This window comes from Lampris incognitus, chromosome 4, assembly GCF_029633865.1.
Source record: "Lampris incognitus isolate fLamInc1 chromosome 4, fLamInc1.hap2, whole genome shotgun sequence".
NCBI classification, from domain to species: domain Eukaryota; kingdom Metazoa; phylum Chordata; class Actinopteri; order Lampriformes; family Lampridae; genus Lampris; species Lampris incognitus.
The window spans coordinates 46,272,927-46,292,262 of NC_079214.1; the positions used below are offsets into that span (position 1 = coordinate 46,272,927).

A 19,336-nucleotide genomic window follows, 5' to 3' on the forward strand; every position below is an offset into this window, starting at 1 on the left:
TCGGGGAAAAAAAAACATCCCTATACGCTCGCCTGAGGTGGTTTCTACATCTGTCGAAAAAAAGTTCATACGCTAAATAGCCGATGGGATCCGTGTACGTTCAGGTAGTTCGTTTTATTTGTGAAACGCGTACAGTTTAATCACCCGAATCGGCTGTCTCGTCATCCTAACTAGTCGCTTCGTCGTGGGGGGTGTAAGTGTGGACATATGACGTAAAATTGCGTTCGGCTTTGGGAAGTTTGCGTAAGAACCGCTCGACGATAGACGAGCACGCTGGTCGAGAGATGGGATGGGCGGAGCTTCCTCTCGATCCGGGTTGGTGAACGTCAGCCAGGGCGGGGGCCGCGCATGGCTGTACAAGGCGGGACGAACGCTTGCTTAGATCGGCAGTCACCGCAATTGCTTTAGTTAGTTGACAAACTTTTCTCAATTTATCTGACAAGCCGATGTAGGTTAATAGAACCGCACACGTATCAAAGTATTACAGATTCGGGTGATTTTCCACCATAGAATTTTTTTTCAAACGTGTTTTGCATCTATATTTTATTTCTACAAACTTTTTCCAGGAAACAGACTGTACCATCGCTTCGTAGGTACGGGATTATGGGAACGTCCATTTGACCGGGAGACATTTATTATATGCTGTCTGGTAAGTCTGACTTGACTGGCTCCTGTTATTAACGTTGTATTCGTGTAAATTTGAAATCAAATTGCGGTTTTGTCGAACGTAGGAAATCTCGCCCTTCAGAAAAAATGCATGCTAGCCGAGTGAATGTATGCGATTGCTAATGAAACTATGATCTATTCGGGTAACGGTGTCGATGTCAATTTAGTATTTATCTGGTTTGCTGGATTTAACATAGTCGGACTGACAAATGACTTCTAAACCCGACTGTAGTAGGCTGACTATCAAACCGCGCGCTCTGAATTGGCCGACTGACAACAAATTCTATAGAAGCCAAATCATTGTTTCCTCAAATATAACGTTTATCGACATTATATTTTTGGTAAATTTGTGATTATTGCCACAAATGACATAAAATATATCACGTTTTGTACGCTTGCTTGTTGCTACTGTCTAGACATTCCGCGCCAGGATTTCAAAAAATATTTACCTGCGCGGGACTGTCTTTGCATTTCCTTTAAGTTACCACAGGGTGTGCTTCCATTGGCCAAATTTGATTAGTGGGCGGGTCTCGGTGTCCGTTGGGCTCGGTGATTCGATAGGGTTTACGTCAGTTGCCGCCAAGCTCGAAACTGGTGTTTTGATTAGATTTCCTTGAGTATTTGTTTGATTTTCGAAGACTTCCGATCACCCTTGAACAGCACCTGCTTCATCAGCAGCCGTTTATTTGCTTAAGGAGTCAGGGGTTATCGCGATGTTGTCACCCAGCATATATAATCAAGAAAAGGTAATTAACACTGTTGCTCGGGCCGCATTTAAGCAAATTTTCAACGTCATATTTACTGACGTTAACACCGAACGGAAGCAAAGATGATGCTAAACCGAGTTATTACATAACATGGGCAGCTTTATTAATCAGTCGAGACAAGCGTGATTATTTGTACCACGATGAAATATAACCAGTGCAGATGAGTTAGTTAAAATTGTTTTCGTTAGCATCTCTAGATTTCCTGCCATAAATCAGCGAGCTTATTAAAATGCATTATATTCTTGTGCAAAGGTGGAAAATGTCATGTGCAACGATTGAATTTCAAAACCAGACCCAGAGTTCTCATACTTCCTCCAAGGTTAGTATATAGGACCGTTTATTCCCTGAAATGTTTCTCAATCCTTAGGGCCAGATATCCTTTAAGCCTGTATTTGATAACTTTTCTTTTCTTTGTGTTTGGTTGATTAGGGTGGTGTCTTTGTCGTACCCAAACTACTTGCAAAAACACCAAGTAAAGCACGTGGCTACTGTTCACCACTAGCAACTGACCAACTGATCATGGGCCCGCTTACAACCCCTACAAAAGGAAGAGATGGAGGGTCTGGTGAGCCCTGGACACCAACCTCCAACCTCAAAATGTTAATCAGTGCCGCAAGCCCAGACATCAGGAACAGAGAGAAAGAGCTGTGCATTGACAATGATGGTGGGGAGACCGTTGAGTCTTCACAGGTAAAAATTCACCTTTACCCCAAGACATGACACATGTAGAACTGACAAGTTAATGTGATTTTTGAAGAGAATGTCCTGTTTTGTTTTCTTAGGACACTGAACTCGGGGAGGAGGCAGAGAAAATGAGCAGGAAGGAGAAGAGTCTGGGTTTGTTGTGTCACAAGTTCCTCGCTCGCTACTCAGATTGCCCTAACCCTGCTGTCAACAACAACATCTGTCTAGATGATGTTGCCACTGAACTCAGTAAGTCTGGTGCATTTTAAGTTTTGTAAGTGATATTTTTACCATTTCATGTACAGTGCTATGGATAACTTGCATCATAACATCTATGTCCTCTGATATATTTTTTTTGTTTCTATTATCTGTTTCTTATGCTAACGGACAAAATTAATTGGATTTAATCTTTATTTCATGCGTATGTGTATATCTGTATGTCTTTGTTACTTTTATCTTTTATTGAGTCATTGATTCCAATACACAGATGTGGAGCGGCGGCGAATTTATGATATCGTGAATGTGCTGGAGAGCCTACATATGGTCAGCCGTTCTGCCAAGAATCGCTACATTTGGCGCGGCCAAGCCAAACTGACTCAGACCCTGGCCCTTCTAAAAAAGGTGGGCGAGAAGTACCGTTACAGTCAGCAGATGCAGCAGATACGCCAGCGGTGCCTGGACAAGGAATTTGACTTTGATGGCGAGGAAAAGGAGAATGAAGATATGGCTGACTTGGAAAGCAGTGCAGACCAGGGACAAAAAGAAATGTGCTTTGTTGAGCTCCCTGGGTTGGAGTTCAAAGCAGGTGAGGGGCTTAAAAAACTTGGTTCAACTTATTTCAGTAAGGCGCCAACCTATTCCCTTTTTGGATAAGCCACTCTTATTTTTAACATAGATGAAAGCTCAGCACTATTACTACCCTGTGATATTATGAGCTGACTTCTTTAAGTATTCAATCTTGGTCTTAAGTGGTAAACAAATTGTTTCCTCTCCATTCTCCCCAGCGTCTGTTAACAGTCGGAAAGACAAATCTCTCAGGGTGATGAGCCAGAAGTTTGTTATGCTCTTCCTCGTCTCCAGTCCCCGTGTGGTCAGCCTGGAGGTGGCTGCCAAGATCCTCATTGGAGAGGACCAGGTAGCAGATCAGGACAAGAGCAAGTTTAAGAGTGAGTACAAAGCTTGGCAACAGATGATAAGCCCCTTTTATCACTTACAGTGTTAGTACAGAACCGTGACACGGAGCTAAATTTGATTCTTATTTTATATTCAGATTCATTACATTCAGTCCAACCAGAATGTTTCATGTTTTCCATGTTACAAGTTTAGACTTGCCTTACAGGCTCAACTTAAGTGTGGGCACCAGTCCAAACAGATTGTTTTGCACAGACATAACCAGAATAATCATGTTCCTTCATATATTGAAAATGTCAATGCACTTTGCTGTTAATCTGGTAATTGGCTGCGATGTGACTTGATGCTCCTAAAAGTTAATGAAGCTAAAGTTTAAGTTTCAAAGCTTTAATATATGGAAATGTTTAATTTTCCAAAAACGTGAGCTTAAACCACCAGGATGTTTACTTATCTAATTTTTAAGTATCCCTCTCTGATGTTAAGCTGATCGATCAAGATAGTCAGGTTTATTTGCTTTCTGTCTGGATATGTTCTGTGTTCCTGTTAAAGAAAGGGGCAACTGAAGCATTTTCCTTTGTTTTCAGCCAAGGTGCGGCGGCTATATGACATTGCTAATGTGTTGCGGAGCCTGAAGCTCATTGAGAAGGTCCATGTCACAGAGGAGAGGGGGAGAAAGCCAGCCTTTGAATGGATCGGCCCTGAAGAATTTCCCAATGTTAATGGTATCAAAACAGACTTCAAACATTTGAAAGTAATATGTCACCACAAATAAATGTTTTTTGTCAAGGAAGGTACTCATGATGATTATTATCAGTAGTATTAGTAGTTGTTGTCATGGAAGTACACTGAGAGTAAAATCTTTTTCAGACCTGGAAAGCTCCACATCTGGCTGTCCCTCCACTACCAGCAGGGTGCTGGAGTCCCGCTCCTCTGTAGAGAACTGTGCCAAAAACCTCTTTTCATCATCAGGTACTAAACACAGCTTCACTCGTCATCCCTCCCTCATCAAGCTGGCCAAGACCGTTCAGGCTGATCGCCGCAAGATTAGCTCTGCCCCCAGTAGCCCCATCAAGACCATCCTCAGTGAGTACACCCAGTGTTTCCTTGGACCAATTCACCGCACTGAAGTGGATTTAATAAAAGACTAATTACGCTTAAGTCCAGCCTTTTTAAATGTACAATGTTTACAATTTTAACACAGGGCAAATGTCCTTTTTTATACTATCAATCTGTGGCATATTTAAGATAATAGCCGATGTATGACTATCCAAATTATAAAGGTAGGTCTCTTCCAAAAAAGTGAAATAATTGCAGTGTTTTGTCCTGGCCATAGCAGTCAGTTAGGGGAGAATAAGGCAGGTAGCAGTCAGTAAAAAGGAGAGAAAAGGTTCTTTTGATAAACAAGCAGATACAGCAGACTAAGTTTGTTGAAGACCTTTTCCAAAAGGTGCTGACATCATAGTACTGGCAACTGTTTAATTTAAAAAAAAATATTCTGCGACTTTTAATTTCTGAAATGCCGCTGCAATTACCAGTATCACCATAGCTGTAAGTTAAGACAAAAAATCTTTAGGATTGTAGCTTGAAATTTCTGAACTTTTTTTTCCTTTTCCCATATTAGATGATTCAACAAACAAGAACTTTCCCAACAAAATGGCCCAGCTTGCTGCTATTTGTAAGATCCAACTTGACCAGCAATCAGGGTAAGTCCAGCCCCATTTAGAGTTTTTGGTTTGGGGTTGGGTTGTCTGTTTTATTTAACCCCCCCCCCCCCCCGATTTTAAGTGTCATGGACAAGAATACAATTCTCTTTGTGTTCCAGGACCGCAAATAAAGATTCAAAGCCTGCTGTAACTGAGACTGTGGCCTCAACTGCTGAGCCAAAGCAGAATGTTGCTAAAACTGCAAAAGAGCTTAAATCCACGGCACCACCTGTGACTCAGGAAGCCACAATCAACACTACAGTCCAGCTCACTCCTACCACACAGCTCCCAGCCCAGCCAACAGGAACACTTTCCTATCTCCCTGCACAGTGCCCACCTCTCATCCCTGTATTATTACATCAGCAGAAAGGGAGTGGGCCATATGCTGTGTACCTGCACCCTTCTTCTCTTAGATCGCACCCCCTTGCAAGGCCCCAGCCGACCAGCCTCGCCGTGCGCTCCATGACATTTGAGGATAGGACCAGCCAGAGTCCAATGGGGGCCACAGCTGTAGGGAGCCAGCCTTCCTCCGGGGCCTTAGAGCTCAGCCCCTTGGCACCCAAACGCCTCAGTTCAGACACCACCACAGAGAGCAGTCCCTCCAAAGCAAGGAGAACTGACCCCGGTTTCAAGGTAGGGCTGGGAAATAATTTGGTATTATATTTATTGTCTTTCAGTTGTATTTCATCGGGATGAAATTCAGATGTTTTCATATCATGATACACAATTTTGTTGTTTTATATTAATTGGGGTTTAGAAGTATTGTGCTCAGACTTACTGGCGCAGGTGTGTAGAGCAAAAAAAATATAGAAAACTGTTAGAAGGTGCTGTCCGCTCACTGCGTAAACCAGACACAGGTCTAGCAAAAAAATATTTTATAGTGACAAAAAAGGTGAATCACACAAGTGAAACAATGATAAAATGGTAACTAAAACCAGCTAAAATAACTCATTATTTTTGAAAAGATGGCAGTAGCCAAACAGTTGAGAACAAAATCACTTCGCTCTAAAATTTGTATCTCCATTGACTATCATTTACTTGACGAACTGCAGCTAGTCCTCTGCAAGTTTATCAACAACACGTTAGAAAAACCTTTTTTATGGTGTCCAGGAAAAGCTTTTCTTGATCAGTTTTATGAGACTGCTCAAACATTAAAAACAAACGCATACATATGCCTAACATTTTGCCTTCCTTGCTTCTCTGGGCCTTTGTAGGACACTTCCCCAAAGCTGTGTGAGATCCTGCAGGCCCGTCTGAAAGCCCGTCGTGGAGGTCTCCTTTCTAGCCGGCCCTCGCCTCGAGCTCTGCACCTGGACCCAGAGTTTGTTAACACCCCAGTGGGAACCACAGCAAATCAGACGCTAGTGCAGAGTGTGGAGAACTTTCTGGAGAAGGAGGACAAAGTGGCTGGCTCCGACACCGAGGCGGTGTCAACGCCCGTCAGAGCTGTTCCCTTCACACCTGGACAGCTCCATACTGAGGTATTCAAACACCAACCTCTACTAGGTTCTGCAACACAAGTCATATGACCTTGTAAATCTTTACTCATTTCAGACAAAAGCAGGCAGAGGTTACAAAAGAGCTTAACAAATCAAAATTAAGCATGCTAGCTTTGAGAAGTCTCGCAATTTGAAATCCTGTAACAAGATTTAGATAAGTGCCGGTGATTAACAGCCTGTCTTTACGTTTTTTCTGTTGGATTCCAGCAGCAACATTTTGATTGGCTGGACAGGCTGTTAATCACCAGCATTTATCTAAATCTTGCCCTTATCTAAATCTTTGATTTTTTTGTGTGCGAGTAGCTTTGAGGCCTGACTTCAAACGTTTTGAAATCTGGCCCTGAGACTACTCACACACACACACACAAAAAAGAAAACCCCTTTTTGTACCGATGGCTCAGCCAGATAATGGTATACCGTATAGGTTTACTGTGCACTCGTATCAAAAGATTCATGACTAGCAGTGGGTGCCACGAGGGGCAGGTCGTGTGCAACAGACATTAAGTTTAGTCGTGCCCAAACATAATTTTTCTGCTGCTGACCATTTGGCCCAGAAAACAATCAAATCCTTTTGCATCATTATTTCATAATTTATCAGTTCTTCTCAGACAAGGATAGCTACCAGTACTGCATGATTTGGTAAAAAAAAAGTGATACCGCGATTATTGTGGACAATATTGCAATATAATATACAAATAATACAAATTTGTTGTGTTGCCGCGACATGTAGCGGCTTTCATTTTTGCATGTTTTACACAGTACCTCTTTCTGCTCAATATCGCTGTGCTTGAATCCAATATATCGCCATATAACAGGTCTTTTTTTTCTTTTCTTTTTTTTTGCCACCAGTTCATCAGCGTTAACCTGCTTGTTGTCATCAGTATCCATTTTTGCTGTCTTTCTGGTCTGCACACAGCACACTGGATAGTCATGTGACCATAGACTGCACACACTTCACTACCTAAACAGAGACTGGTTGGTCATCTCTTAATTATGGGCATAGATATGCAGACTTGACATAAACACGTTCACACGCACATTTTATTATTTAATTAAATCACAGCCTTTTGTGGTTATATAATTGCACAGGCTGACATCGCGATTACGATTAGATTAATCGTGCAGCACTAATATCTACCCCACAGCTCTCATCTACCTTGTGGAAATGTTGCTCACCTGTGAGACGGGGAGACAAAACCATTTGACAGGCTTAGTTTTGCGTTAGTAAAATGTCCAACAAGTCAGGTTAGCAATCCGCTATCCAGAAATAACAGACTTTAGAATGTCTTAACTGACCAATCTGAATGGACAATTCAACAATGTGATGTGTGAGAAATAAATAAGAGTAGGTTTGAAGAAAGTACATGACAGTTTATGCTGTGCTTTTGTCCCCCAACTGGCTTGGGACATTTCCTTCATGTATTTCTCACCATCCTGCCTAATATAAGGTTAAAATTGCCCAAAAACTTAAGACAATTTTTAGGTGACTCAGCAGTGGCATGTCTGATGTTTATTTCTCTGTCCATCTAGACTTTGGTGCCAGCAGGCTACCTGATCCCCATCTCCCAGCAGTCCCTCCTCAGCCTCGCAGACCCTCAGGGCCCCAGTACAGAAAACAAGGCCCAGACTCCTACTTGTAATATCTACCATACGCCAACTGCAGGTAAAGAATAGATGTGATCATGTTCACCTTTGAAACTTAATCTTTTTCACTTAGAATTTGAGACGTGTGGGTTTTTTTTCTTCCTTCTTTCAACCAAGTAAGTATAAAAATAGGAGTTTGTCTTGCTGGGATGCTCAACATAAAGACTCAAGGACATGAAATAGGCTTGCGCCAACTGGCGATCGGCTTGTATATCGATGATTGAAGGGATGATCGACAATTGGTTTTTCCTATGCTGATATTAAGGTGATTTAAACCAACTACCAGAACTAAGATGTTATGAATAAATCTCTAGAAACTGGACCCTACAGTGCATTTAGAGATGTTTTTAGTGGAGTGGCATGTTTGTCCGCTGAGCCCCATTAATCAGCATGGGTGATGAGGGAATTTTAAATCCTTTATTACAAACCAGTTTGCAGTCTCTTCTCCATGGATCTGACACCCCACAGCTCAGTTCTCCATAAGCCTGCTCACCAAAACTTTGCTCTGCGCACCATAAGAGTAGTTAACATTATGGATATGATTTTGGATTGTGATATCAAAGATAAGATAATAATGTTAAACGGAACATGATGCTGTGATATGGAAATGTGTGCAAATAAATTAGTGGTTTACATGTCCTCCTCTGGCACACATCTTTTTACATAGCTTGCAGATGGGCTGTTTAATATCCTTAGGTTCACCTTTGGCATCTGGGTAAAACCCATAATATTCTCAAATACGAGATTTTACATTTTTCTTTGACATTACACCCGATGTGGCCTATCGGTAATCTCGAGTAGCCACAATTGGACGATATGAAAATAGAAATGATCACCCAACCCTAACATGAACACAACTTTTTTAAGTAGAAAAACAAAAAATATCAAAGGTTATCTATCTGTAGGGAGTCTCTACAAAACCAAGATTATCACAATACCCAAATATTTAATTCAGAGAGTAAGGAGGGAAATATGATAGGTATTTTCTGTACAGAGTGCAAATAGAATTGATGGGCAAAAGACACATTTTTGTATTAGTGTTTACATACTTGAATTGCACTTTAACTAATGTAATACATTTAAATAACAACATATATTAACATGAATATATACACAGAGGCGGAATTATCGGTAATGGGTAGTTTTAAACAATTAAAACCGAGACGGGGGGTATCTTCAGGACAGGACCCCTGGTTTTGTTGTTGGCACATGGTGATGGGATTTCTTTGATTTCTCCTCAGGCTCCAGACCTCCACTGGCACAGATCACCCCTTCTAGCCTGCGTCTCCAAAGACCCCCCTCTGTCTCACCTCACTCTACTCAGGGCCACCGCATCCACAGCCCCAGTCCAGCCATCCTCAATTTCACCCTGCAGAACCTGGGCCTCATACAGAGCCAAGGGAACCTCTACCACAATGAGCATGCCGATACCCTGCCCAGCCCATTGCCTGCCCAACTGGGTCTGCAGCAGAGGGGCATGGTTTTTGTCAAGCCCATGTCCCCTGCACCCTTCCAGCAGTCTTTACCTGGCCAGCCACTCACACTCATTAGCGTACAACAGGTAAGAACCACTTCAAATTTGATAATAAACTATTGATTTATTGTCCATTATCGGAAAATGAAAATACGATCATCTAAGATACCTTCAAATGTAATTACTCAATCGTATCCCTAGTTACGTTTGGTAAGCAAAATGCGGGTATTTTATATCTGGTTATTTTTTTCTGAAGCGTGTGTTGTCCAAAAACACTTCATTCTTCAGTTGGAGAGGGTAAAAAAAAGTCTGCCAAATGATGTTTGAAATTAGGTGCACTGAACTAATTGGTCTGTTGATTACTGTTATTCTCTTTGGCCAGCCTCTGATGACCACACCCAAAGGGGCAGGACTTCCCCAGCACAGCTTCTTCCAAACCCCCGTCTCGCTCTCACCTCTAGCTACTGTGGTAACCACCAGCGGACAGCCAGCTGCTAAAACCGTTTACATCCCACAGAGGAAACTTGATGTTGGCACAGAAGACTCATGAAAGCTTCACTACCTTTCTACACACTCTGTTTAGATGCCTTCATATTCCTATCTATGAAATGTATACAGTATGGATATGATGTTTGTGTTGCTTGTGAAGGGGATGTTGTAGTTATAAGGGTTTTTTTTCTGTCATTCATTGTCATTCCATACTTGTATGTGGAAATTGTGTAGGAACTAACTTAACGTTTCACTCTCACTGACCTTTGTATTACAGCCATTTCCAAAAATAGTTGTGATGCAGACTACAGTCAGAGAGCCGCTATCGCCACAATGATTTCATACGCTGTACACCAGATTCTGGTGAAACCACATTACTTGATGGTGGAAAGAAATGTTTTGTGATAAATATATGGGTGCTGGATTCCAGATGGTGTTACCAAACGGTGAAGTTATTTTTCTTGGAAAATTACAAGAATTGTGCCTACCTGAGTCACATGGCTGCCAAAATTATTTTACTGTTGATATTGACAAGCATAGACAATGCTGCATCTGTGTCATTTGAGCTTTGACCTGAACAGAAAGGAAACCCGTTTGACTGAGACTGCTTTGATTGGGTTAATTCTCATTTTGTTTTTAGGTAAAAAGTTTGAGATTTTTTTGCACATTGTACATGTTAACTGTTGAACATTTTAATTAAAGATGATTACTTGTTGTGAATTCTGGTACTAATCAGGCATTTTGTTGAATTTAATTTATAAAATTCATTTCAGATATAATGCTAAGTGGAAAATGCTAAATAAATGTTTTAATACTGTTTTGTAAGACCGTAGCCCATCATTTCACTTAATCCATGTATTTTGCCATTAATATCACAAGCGTGTTCAGCTTATTGCAATATGCTCACATTATCTGATCATCTGAATTTATATCCTTTTAATTCCGGTTTATATACGTGTACCAATATAAAGTGAAGAATTTGAATTCCTCTACACAGCTGTCGGTGTTGAGCTGGGGGATCCAGAGATTCCAGCGTTGGCATAAACCCCTCCACAAATGTCTGGTAAAGTGCTGTATGAGTTTCCTTTGAAAGGTTAGAGGGTTCAAGAGGGCCAGGCCTTTGTCACGGGTTATTTTGGGAGGATGGGCTCATTTACGCGTCACCACTGAGATACTGGGATTCGGGAGATGGAACAGTATTTAAATGGTGCGGAGGACCTTGTGCTGCCAGGAAACATCAGGAAGAACACAGGACTTGCCTGGAGGTAGGTGCTAATTTTTCCTTTTATCGTCAAACTTGGCTCCGGAGATGAAAAAGCAATTTGTTTTGTCATTCACTTTTAGGCACCATCGTCCATTCGAAATAGAAATACATTGCGAAGTCTTCCAGTTCACTGATAAAGAACGCCAGACGATTAAACCTGAAGTTGACATTGGGATAGCAATTTTGATTGTTCAGAGCTCAAATTTTATAAAAAAATAATTGCTGACATCCTATGAGGGTTTTGTTAAGCTGTTGCTGGTCCAATGCCACAGCAGAGCCTCTTCCTGGAAAATCACATGCCAGTCCTGTGAGGTGATAGACAACCTCTGATAGGAAAACAGGAATGTCAGCCAGAATGCAAGGCGGGGGCGGCACAGCCATGTATCCCTGTGGATGGAAAGCCGCAGGAAACACTTGTTTATGAAGATCCCAAAGTTAAATTTTGATTCACAGCTGAACAGCCGTTGAGGTGAAATCCATTGACAGATCAAAATCCCCATGGATAAAGCTGTGTTAACTTAGCAAAAATAACCATTAGCATACATTCGAGATCTCTCTCTCACCTGTTGGTCCAGATTTCTTCCCCGTTCTCAGAATGCCAAACTGGGGTGGGGGTGCCAGATGTGCCGCCTGTGAGAAGACGGTGTACCATGCAGAGGAGATGCAGTGCAACGGGAGGAGCTTCCATAAGACATGCTTCATCTGCAGTGAGCAGACTTTCTCTGTCACATCTCACCGCCAGCCCAATGGAGGTTTACGGTTGGCTTTTCAGGACCTTTGCTTAACCCACTGACACCTTTGGTTTTTATTGGTAATTACGGTGTCGATGTTGTTTGAGTCCTTCAAAAGCCCAGAGATCCATTCAAAACTAAACGGTGCTGTTGTGTCAGCACCATCCCCACCACCAAAACAATAACACATTGTTGAACCTGAGTTTTAGCTATTGACATTGGTAAGTTTTCAGTGATCTTGGTTGACTATATTGGCTTGTTAGCCACATCTTTGTTTCTTCTTCAAATTCACCTCTACCTTCCCTAAACCTCCATACTTGGTGGCTGCTGTAATAAAGATGTAAAACAAAAAGTGCCGTTATCAATTTTCCTAAGAAAGTCCTACCAGACGGTAACCGTTACAATGTGCAACTTAAAAAACATTTGTGATTTGGATATTCATGGATTATCTACTGCACAAGTGATAGATTGTGTAAAAAAAAACCCAAACAAAAACATTAGTTTGCATTTAAATCTACTGTGTTGTAGCCTGTATTTCCTGTTGATACCAGGGGCATTTTGAAAACTCAGCTATGGTAGAGCTCAGAAACGGTCGCAACAGCAGGACTCAGTGATGAACACAAAATGGACACCACAAACAGACTTACAATTTCCCTTCAAAAAAAAAACAAACCAAACTTATTTAAGTCCATCCTTTTCACAGGGAATGGTTGGATGAGAGTCTGGTGATTGGTAGATTGTACTACTGGGAGCTCTGAAAGGCCTCTACAATGCACTCTACCATCTGTTCAACATTTATCCTTCAGCTAATAGTCTTCTCTATTGCTTAGAATAGAAACTTGAGACACTTTTATAATGCCACTGTTGACTGACAGAAAGAAGATGGCTGGGAGCTTTTTTTAAAGTCTTGCTCTCAACCCTTGACCACAACTCTCTTAAGATCCTCTTCAGTCATTTATTCTCTTTACTTTCTTTACTTGCTATCTAATACAATAGCTGCAGTATCTCCCTGCAGACATTAGGGATGAAGCAGGGGGACACAACTGACAAGTCGTCAGTCTGCACCGCACAGCGACTCACACAACAGTCATTCTTTTGGGCAGAGTAGAGTCTCCAATTCTTCTACCATACTTGTTTTTGGAGTGCAGGAGAAACCCAAACAACCCGGAGAAAATCCACGTGAACACTGTAAATATGCAAACACCATAAAGAAGGGCTGGACTCACACTCAGGACCCTCTTGCTATAAGGAAACAGTAATAACCATTAAGCTACCATGCTTCTACACAAATGTTATCTTTCCTCTTATAAAAGGTGAGGTAAAATAACATTAAGAAATGTGTTGTGTTTACGCCATGCAGTGAGCTGCAGGAAGGGACTGGACAGTACGACGGTTGCAGCACATGAATCAGAGATCTACTGTAAATCCTGTTATGGTAAGAAGTATGGGCCAAAAGGCTACGGATATGGGCAGGGAGCTGGAGCTCTCAGTTCTGACCCGCCTGGACAAAACGCAGATCTACAGACTCAAGAGTAAGTGCTCATGAGGGTTTCCTTCCAGTACTCTGGTCTCCTTCCACTGTTCAAAGACATAAATGACAGGTGAATTGGAGAATTTAATTTGCACACAGAGGTGAATGGTGTGTGTGTGTGTGTGTGTGTGTGAGACCCTGTGATGGCCTGGGTCACATGTCCCCCTGGGTGTGTCCCTGCCTTCTCTTGGGATAGAATCCAGCAACATGCAACCCTGAATTGGACTGAGTAGGTGTAAACAATGAGCTAATGAAGGAAACTGATGAAACTGTTCCAATTCTCTGACGAAACATCAAGGAAATTCATAGAATCCTTTCTCCCCCCCACAGCTTCAAACAGCCATCGAACACAAACACGAATCCAAGCAAATTTACTCAGAAGTTTGGCAGTTCAGATCGATGCCCTCGGTGTTCTAAAGCGGTGTATGCTGCAGAGAAGGTGATGGGAGCAGGGAAGGTAAGGATGGGCTCTTCCTCTCTATCTTATCTGGTCCATCACTGTCCTGGACGCTTGGATGCTATCTGCCTTGGCATTGTGCACTTAAGTCACTGTTTTGTCTGTGTGTGTATGCAGCCTTGGCACAAAACTTGTTTTCGCTGTGCCCTGTGTGGCAAGAGCCTGGAGTCCACCACAGTGACAGACAAGGATGGAGAGCTGTACTGCAAAGGTGAACATACATACACACACATACACGCACACATACATGCTCATATATATATATAATGTAGACTTTCTACTGTTGGAAACAAATTCAACATTTTGAAGGGGCATTGTACCCTAGTCACCACGCAGTCACTGGTTTTTAGCCCCAACAGAGAAAGGTAGAAGCAAAAGAGAGTAGTTAGTATAAAATAAAAACTTGTGGTATCCGGGTGGCGTGGCAGTGTATTCCGTTGCCTACCAACACAGGGATCACCAGTTCGAATCCTCGTGTTACCTCCGGCTTTGTTGGGTGTCCCTACAGACACAAACACAATTGGCCGTGTCTGTGGGTGGGAAGCCGGATGTGGCTATGTGTCCTGGTTGCTGCACTAGCACCTTCTCTGTTCGGTTGGGGCACCTGTTGGGGGGGGGGGGGTAACTGAGGTGAATAGAGTGAGCCTCCCACACGCTACATCCCCCTGGCAGAACTCCTCACTGTCAGGTGAAAAAAGAAGTGGCTGGCGACTCCACATGTATTGGAGGAGACGTGATAGTCTGCAGCCCTCCCTGGATCGGCAGAGGGGGTGGAGCAGCAACCAGGACGAGTCAGATGAGTGGGGTAATTAGCCGGATACAAAAAAAAACAAAAAAAAACTTGTTTCCTTAAAAAATAAAAAAATGTCTCTTTTTTGTCTCAGTAATGTCTTTTAATTTCTCTCTAGTTTGCTACGCTAAAAACTTCGGCCCAAAAGGATTTGGCCTGGGGAACGCTGCCATGCTGGAGGAGAGACAATGAAACCATGTTCCTCTTCGAGTGTTTGACCTCGTTTATTTATTTTTTTTTTAATAGTGTATTGTTACATCCCAGCTGTGTTCATAGAGACAGCCTTTAGTTTTACACTTGTCAGTTTAATTAAACAGCAGTACGAGACCCTCTCGAGAGGTGGTGTCTTATGCATGCCGGTTTGAAGGAAGATGGATACGCCGATCACAGATGAGCTGTAATTTATTTTTCAAGGTTGTCGATATTAATGTGACTCTATAAAACCAGCGGCAAGCATCAGCTTGTGAGCCAATTCATTGATTTCCTTTGTCTTTATATGCTGCTGTCAAAAGAAGATTAACATCTCCTCAGTGTGCTCGATTAAATTATTAATAGAATCTTATTTGCATTCATAAATAATCCTGTGTAGTAATTGGAATAAACAAGGCAACAGTGATTTCAAAGCACCTAATGTTAATCTTCCCAACAGCTGTCTAGCCAGCCTTGCAGAACAGAATTGGAAGATATAATAAAAGTATAATTAAAGCTGTTACCATATCAGAAGGAATTAGGGCATTACCTTGCACTGTTGCATTACAGCTGAACAAAAGCAGTATTTAAAGGTTAATGACTTCATTTTCATGTGAGACAAAGTGCTTCCTTTATCAGATTTTCAAGACTACCTAAGACCTACACACAAACAGTACAAACATCCAAGTTGTTTGTGCCAAATATGCAACTAGCATATTCCTGAAGCCTGAAATTTATTTAATTTTTAAAGAATGATCCGTTATTTCTATGATCACACATATTGTGGTCAATTTCCTTCTTTGCTGTAGTATTGACGGTGGTGGAGTTGTTTAAAACAACTTTTGCTTTGCTAATGACAGAGGCTGGTCTGTGAAACTGTCCAAATATACGGCAAAGTTATTCATTTTATATGACTGAAGAGTGCAAGAGCACTAATAGAGGACAAGTGAGTGGATCGCTACCCTTACAACACAAACCTCATCAACTAAGAATCTTTCAGGGGGGAAAATCGACATGTCCTCCTGTGTTCTTAAACCTCCCAAAAAACGATTTTTCCCCACAGTAAGAGGCTCTCTCTGTTATGTGTAAATTGTACATGTGGAAAGAAATCCAAACAAGGTTGAATCAGTTCATCTGGATACAATGTTTATGGACAGATACGTTTCATCACTCAACTAAGTGACATCTTCAGTGACATCACCAGAGACCTTCAACAGGGGTCCGCCAAATTATTTGATCCCAAACTTTTCTACCAAAATGTCTTCCAATATGTCCGAAAATACACATTAACATAAATACAACCTATAATAAGCAAAGATAAATCTTCCTATTCCTTAAAACAATTACAACACTGAAGATACCCATGAATCCTCGTGCAATAATGTGATCACCCTGAAAGCTGAGCGCCAGCTAGCTAGCCTATGCTAAACCACGCTATGTGCGGCGCCAGTAAAACACTGGAAATAATTGCATGTCATAGTAGCCACATAGGTACGTATTATTAGCCTAAGTATACGGCCATTCTAACGTTAATGTGATCTACAATAGATCGCTTTGTAACTTCTCGACCAAGAAACTCTGACAGATCCTGCACTTTATCACGAACCACTGGCGAAAGTTCAGAGGATGAGGCTAACGCACCTGCTAGCAACCATGCTACAACTGCTGCTAAGCGCAAACGAGAGAAGACCCGAAAATATTCAGAGAATGATCTTTAGTTTGAGTTTACCTTTGAAGAGACTGAGGGCGGGTCCACGGTGGTGTAGCGATCTAAGCATCAGCTTTGTGTCGATGCAGTTGCCCACTGGAGACGGGTTCGCGCCTCGACGCCTGATGCAGCAATAATTGGCAACGCTGTCTTAGGGCGGGGGGCGGAGTCGGCTTGTGTTCGTCACATGAACGCGTCTCTGTGTGTCGGAAAAAAACCGTAGTTCGGCCTTGATTCGCCTCGCTTCGAGACTGCCGGCCGGAGAGATGCAGTTGGCGAACGCATTCAATACGAGGGCGGGTGTTTAAACTAAAATATGGACCAATTGGCCACTAAATTGTGAGAAAAAGGGAAAAATCATTAATACATTTATAAAAAAAAGACTGAGGGCGTTGCATTACCAGTGTGTGTCATCTGCTCAGACGTGCTGTCAAACGAAAGTATGAAGCCATCACAGCTGCAGCGCCACTTGGAGACAACCCATGCTCACTTGAAAGAAAAACCTGTGGAATACTTCCAGGCCCATCTCAAATCTCTCAAAGGCCAACAGACATTGATGAGACTATCAGCTAAAGTTGGTGAGCTAGCTTTGAAAGCCTCTTATCAAGTTGCTCTTCGGATCGCTCAGAACAAAAAGCCATACACAGTTGCAGAGGATTTAATATTGCCTGCAGCCAGGGATACAGTTAGGTCCATAAGTATTTGGACAGTGACACAATATTTGTAATTTTGCCCCTGTACACCACCACAGTGGATTTGAAACGAAGTAACCACTATGTGATTGAAGTGTGGACTTTCAGCTTTAATTTAAGGGGCTGGACAAAAATATTGCATTAACCGTTCAGGAATTACAGCCAATTTTATATATGGTCACCCCATTTTCAGAGGATCAAAAGTAATTGAACACTTGAATAACAAGTGGTTTCATGGGCAGGTAAGACCTTTTCCATCATTATTCCAAGACAAATTACGCAGATAAAAGGTCTGGAGTTCATTCCAAGTATTTACATCTGCATTTGGTAGCTGTTCATCTGAACTCTCAACACGAAGTCCATAGAGGTGTCAATACAAGTGATGGAGGCCATCATTAGCCTGAAAAAGCAAAGGAAATCTATCAGATGGATAGTAAACACTTCAGGAGTGGCCAAATCAACATTTTGGTACATTCTTAAAAAGAAAGAATGCACTGGCAAGCTCAGCAACACCAAAAGGCTTGGAAGACCACGGAACACATCTACAGTAGATGATCACATAATTCTTTCCTTAGTGAAGACAAACACATTCACAACATCTAGTGAAGTCAAATCACTCTTGAGAGGTAGGGGTATCATTGTTCAAGTCTACAATCAAGAGACGCCTGCATGAAAATAAATATAGAGGGTTTACGACAAGGTGAAAACCACTGGTGTCAATTAAGAACAGGAAGGCCAGGTTAGACTGTGTTTAAAAACATCTAAAAACCTACCCAGTTCTGAATCAAGGTTCTTTGGACAGATGAAATAATGAATAACTCGTACCAGAAAGATGGGAAGAGGAAAAGTGTGGAGAACAAAAGGAACAGCTCATGATTCTCAGCATACCGTATCTGTCAAACATGGTGGAGGTAGTGTTATGAAATGGGCATGTATGGTTGCCAATGGAACTTGGTCATTGGTGTTTATTGATGATGTGACTACTGACAGAAGTAGCAGGATGGATTGTGATGTTTATAAGGATATACCATTTGCTCAGATTTAGCCAAATGTCACAAAACTGAGAGGACGGCGCTTCACACTGCAGATGAATAATGACACAAAACAAGCTGAGAAAGCAACCCAAGAGTCTCAAGGCAGAAAAGTGGAATATTCATCAGTGACCAAGTCAGTCACCTGACCTGAACCCAATTGAGCATGCTTTTCACTTGCTGAAGATCAAACTAATGGCCAAAAGACCCACAAACAACCAGCAACTGAAGGCAGGTGCCGTTAAGTCTTGGCAGAGCATTTCAAAGGAGGAAACTAGAATTTGAAGATGTCGATAGGTTCCAGACTTCAGGCAGTCATTGACTGCAAAGGATTTTCCTCCAAACATTAAATATAACTGTTATAATCATAGTTATGTTTGTTTTTCCAATTACTTTTGAGCCTCCGAAAATGGGATGACCCTGTATATCCATGGCTGTAATTCCTAAACAGTTAATGCCATATTTTTATCCAACCCCTTAAATTAAAGCTGAAAGTCTACTCTTCAATCATATCTCAAAATACTCAATGTCAAATCCACTGTGGTGGTGTACAGGGGCAAAATTACAAATATTGCATAACTGTCCAAATACTTATGGACCTAACTGTATGTGCAAAGCAATGTTTGGGAATGATGAGTACGTTAATAAACTGAAAAGCATTCCGTTGTCAGACACAACCATTGCTTGCCATATTGATGACATGACATCTGATGTGAGAGTGCAACTAGTAGAGAAACTGAGGTTGACAGAGGCTTTTGCATTACAATTGGATGACTCCACGGACGTGTCAAAAAGAATTATAAAAAAAAATGTTCTATAAATATAGGAATCCGTCAATAATTATTATTTTAATGGCTTAGCATTATATACACCATTACAAAGTAGT

General features: G+C 41.7%; 2 protein-coding genes across 2 annotated transcripts; both read left to right on the forward strand.

The window, feature by feature from the left end:
* Nucleotides 1-423: 423 nt before the first annotated feature.
* Nucleotides 424-10,852, forward strand: e2f8 (E2F transcription factor 8). The gene is made up of 14 exons (XM_056279025.1): nucleotides 424-649; nucleotides 1,686-1,752; nucleotides 1,863-2,123; nucleotides 2,216-2,366; nucleotides 2,605-2,922; nucleotides 3,122-3,283; nucleotides 3,833-3,970; nucleotides 4,116-4,331; nucleotides 4,870-4,951; nucleotides 5,047-5,584; nucleotides 6,166-6,432; nucleotides 7,981-8,113; nucleotides 9,336-9,655; nucleotides 9,951-10,852. The coding sequence occupies exons 2-14, from the start codon at nucleotides 1,693-1,695 to the stop codon at nucleotides 10,116-10,118; spliced, it is 2,814 nt and encodes a 937-aa protein (XP_056135000.1). The 5' UTR covers nucleotides 424-649; nucleotides 1,686-1,692; the 3' UTR covers nucleotides 10,119-10,852.
* Nucleotides 10,853-11,240: 388 nt separating this feature from the next.
* csrp3 (cysteine and glycine-rich protein 3 (cardiac LIM protein)) lies at nucleotides 11,241-16,520 on the forward strand. Its single transcript, XM_056278639.1, has 6 exons — nucleotides 11,241-11,322; nucleotides 11,897-12,028; nucleotides 13,413-13,584; nucleotides 13,914-14,040; nucleotides 14,158-14,251; nucleotides 14,949-16,520. Exons 1-6 carry the CDS (start codon nucleotides 11,262-11,264, stop codon nucleotides 15,020-15,022), a joined length of 660 nt encoding a protein of 219 aa, XP_056134614.1. The 5' UTR covers nucleotides 11,241-11,261; the 3' UTR covers nucleotides 15,023-16,520.
* Nucleotides 16,521-19,336: the final 2,816 nt, after the last annotated feature.

Coding starts and splice junctions, on each gene's coding strand:
- e2f8 (XM_056279025.1), top strand. CDS start 1,693: ATGTCATGTGCAACGATTGAATTTCAAAACCAGACCCAGAGTTCTCAT. Junction 3,284..3,832: donor GGACAAGAGCAAGTTTAAGA/GTGAGTACAAAG, acceptor CTTTGTTTTCAG/CCAAGGTGCGGCGGCTATAT. Junction 9,656..9,950: donor CACTCATTAGCGTACAACAG/GTAAGAACCACT, acceptor CTCTTTGGCCAG/CCTCTGATGACCACACCCAA.
- csrp3 (XM_056278639.1), top strand. CDS start 11,262: ATGGTGCGGAGGACCTTGTGCTGCCAGGAAACATCAGGAAGAACACAG. Junction 14,041..14,157: donor AGGTGATGGGAGCAGGGAAG/GTAAGGATGGGC, acceptor GTGTGTATGCAG/CCTTGGCACAAAACTTGTTT. Junction 14,252..14,948: donor TGGAGAGCTGTACTGCAAAG/GTGAACATACAT, acceptor ATTTCTCTCTAG/TTTGCTACGCTAAAAACTTC.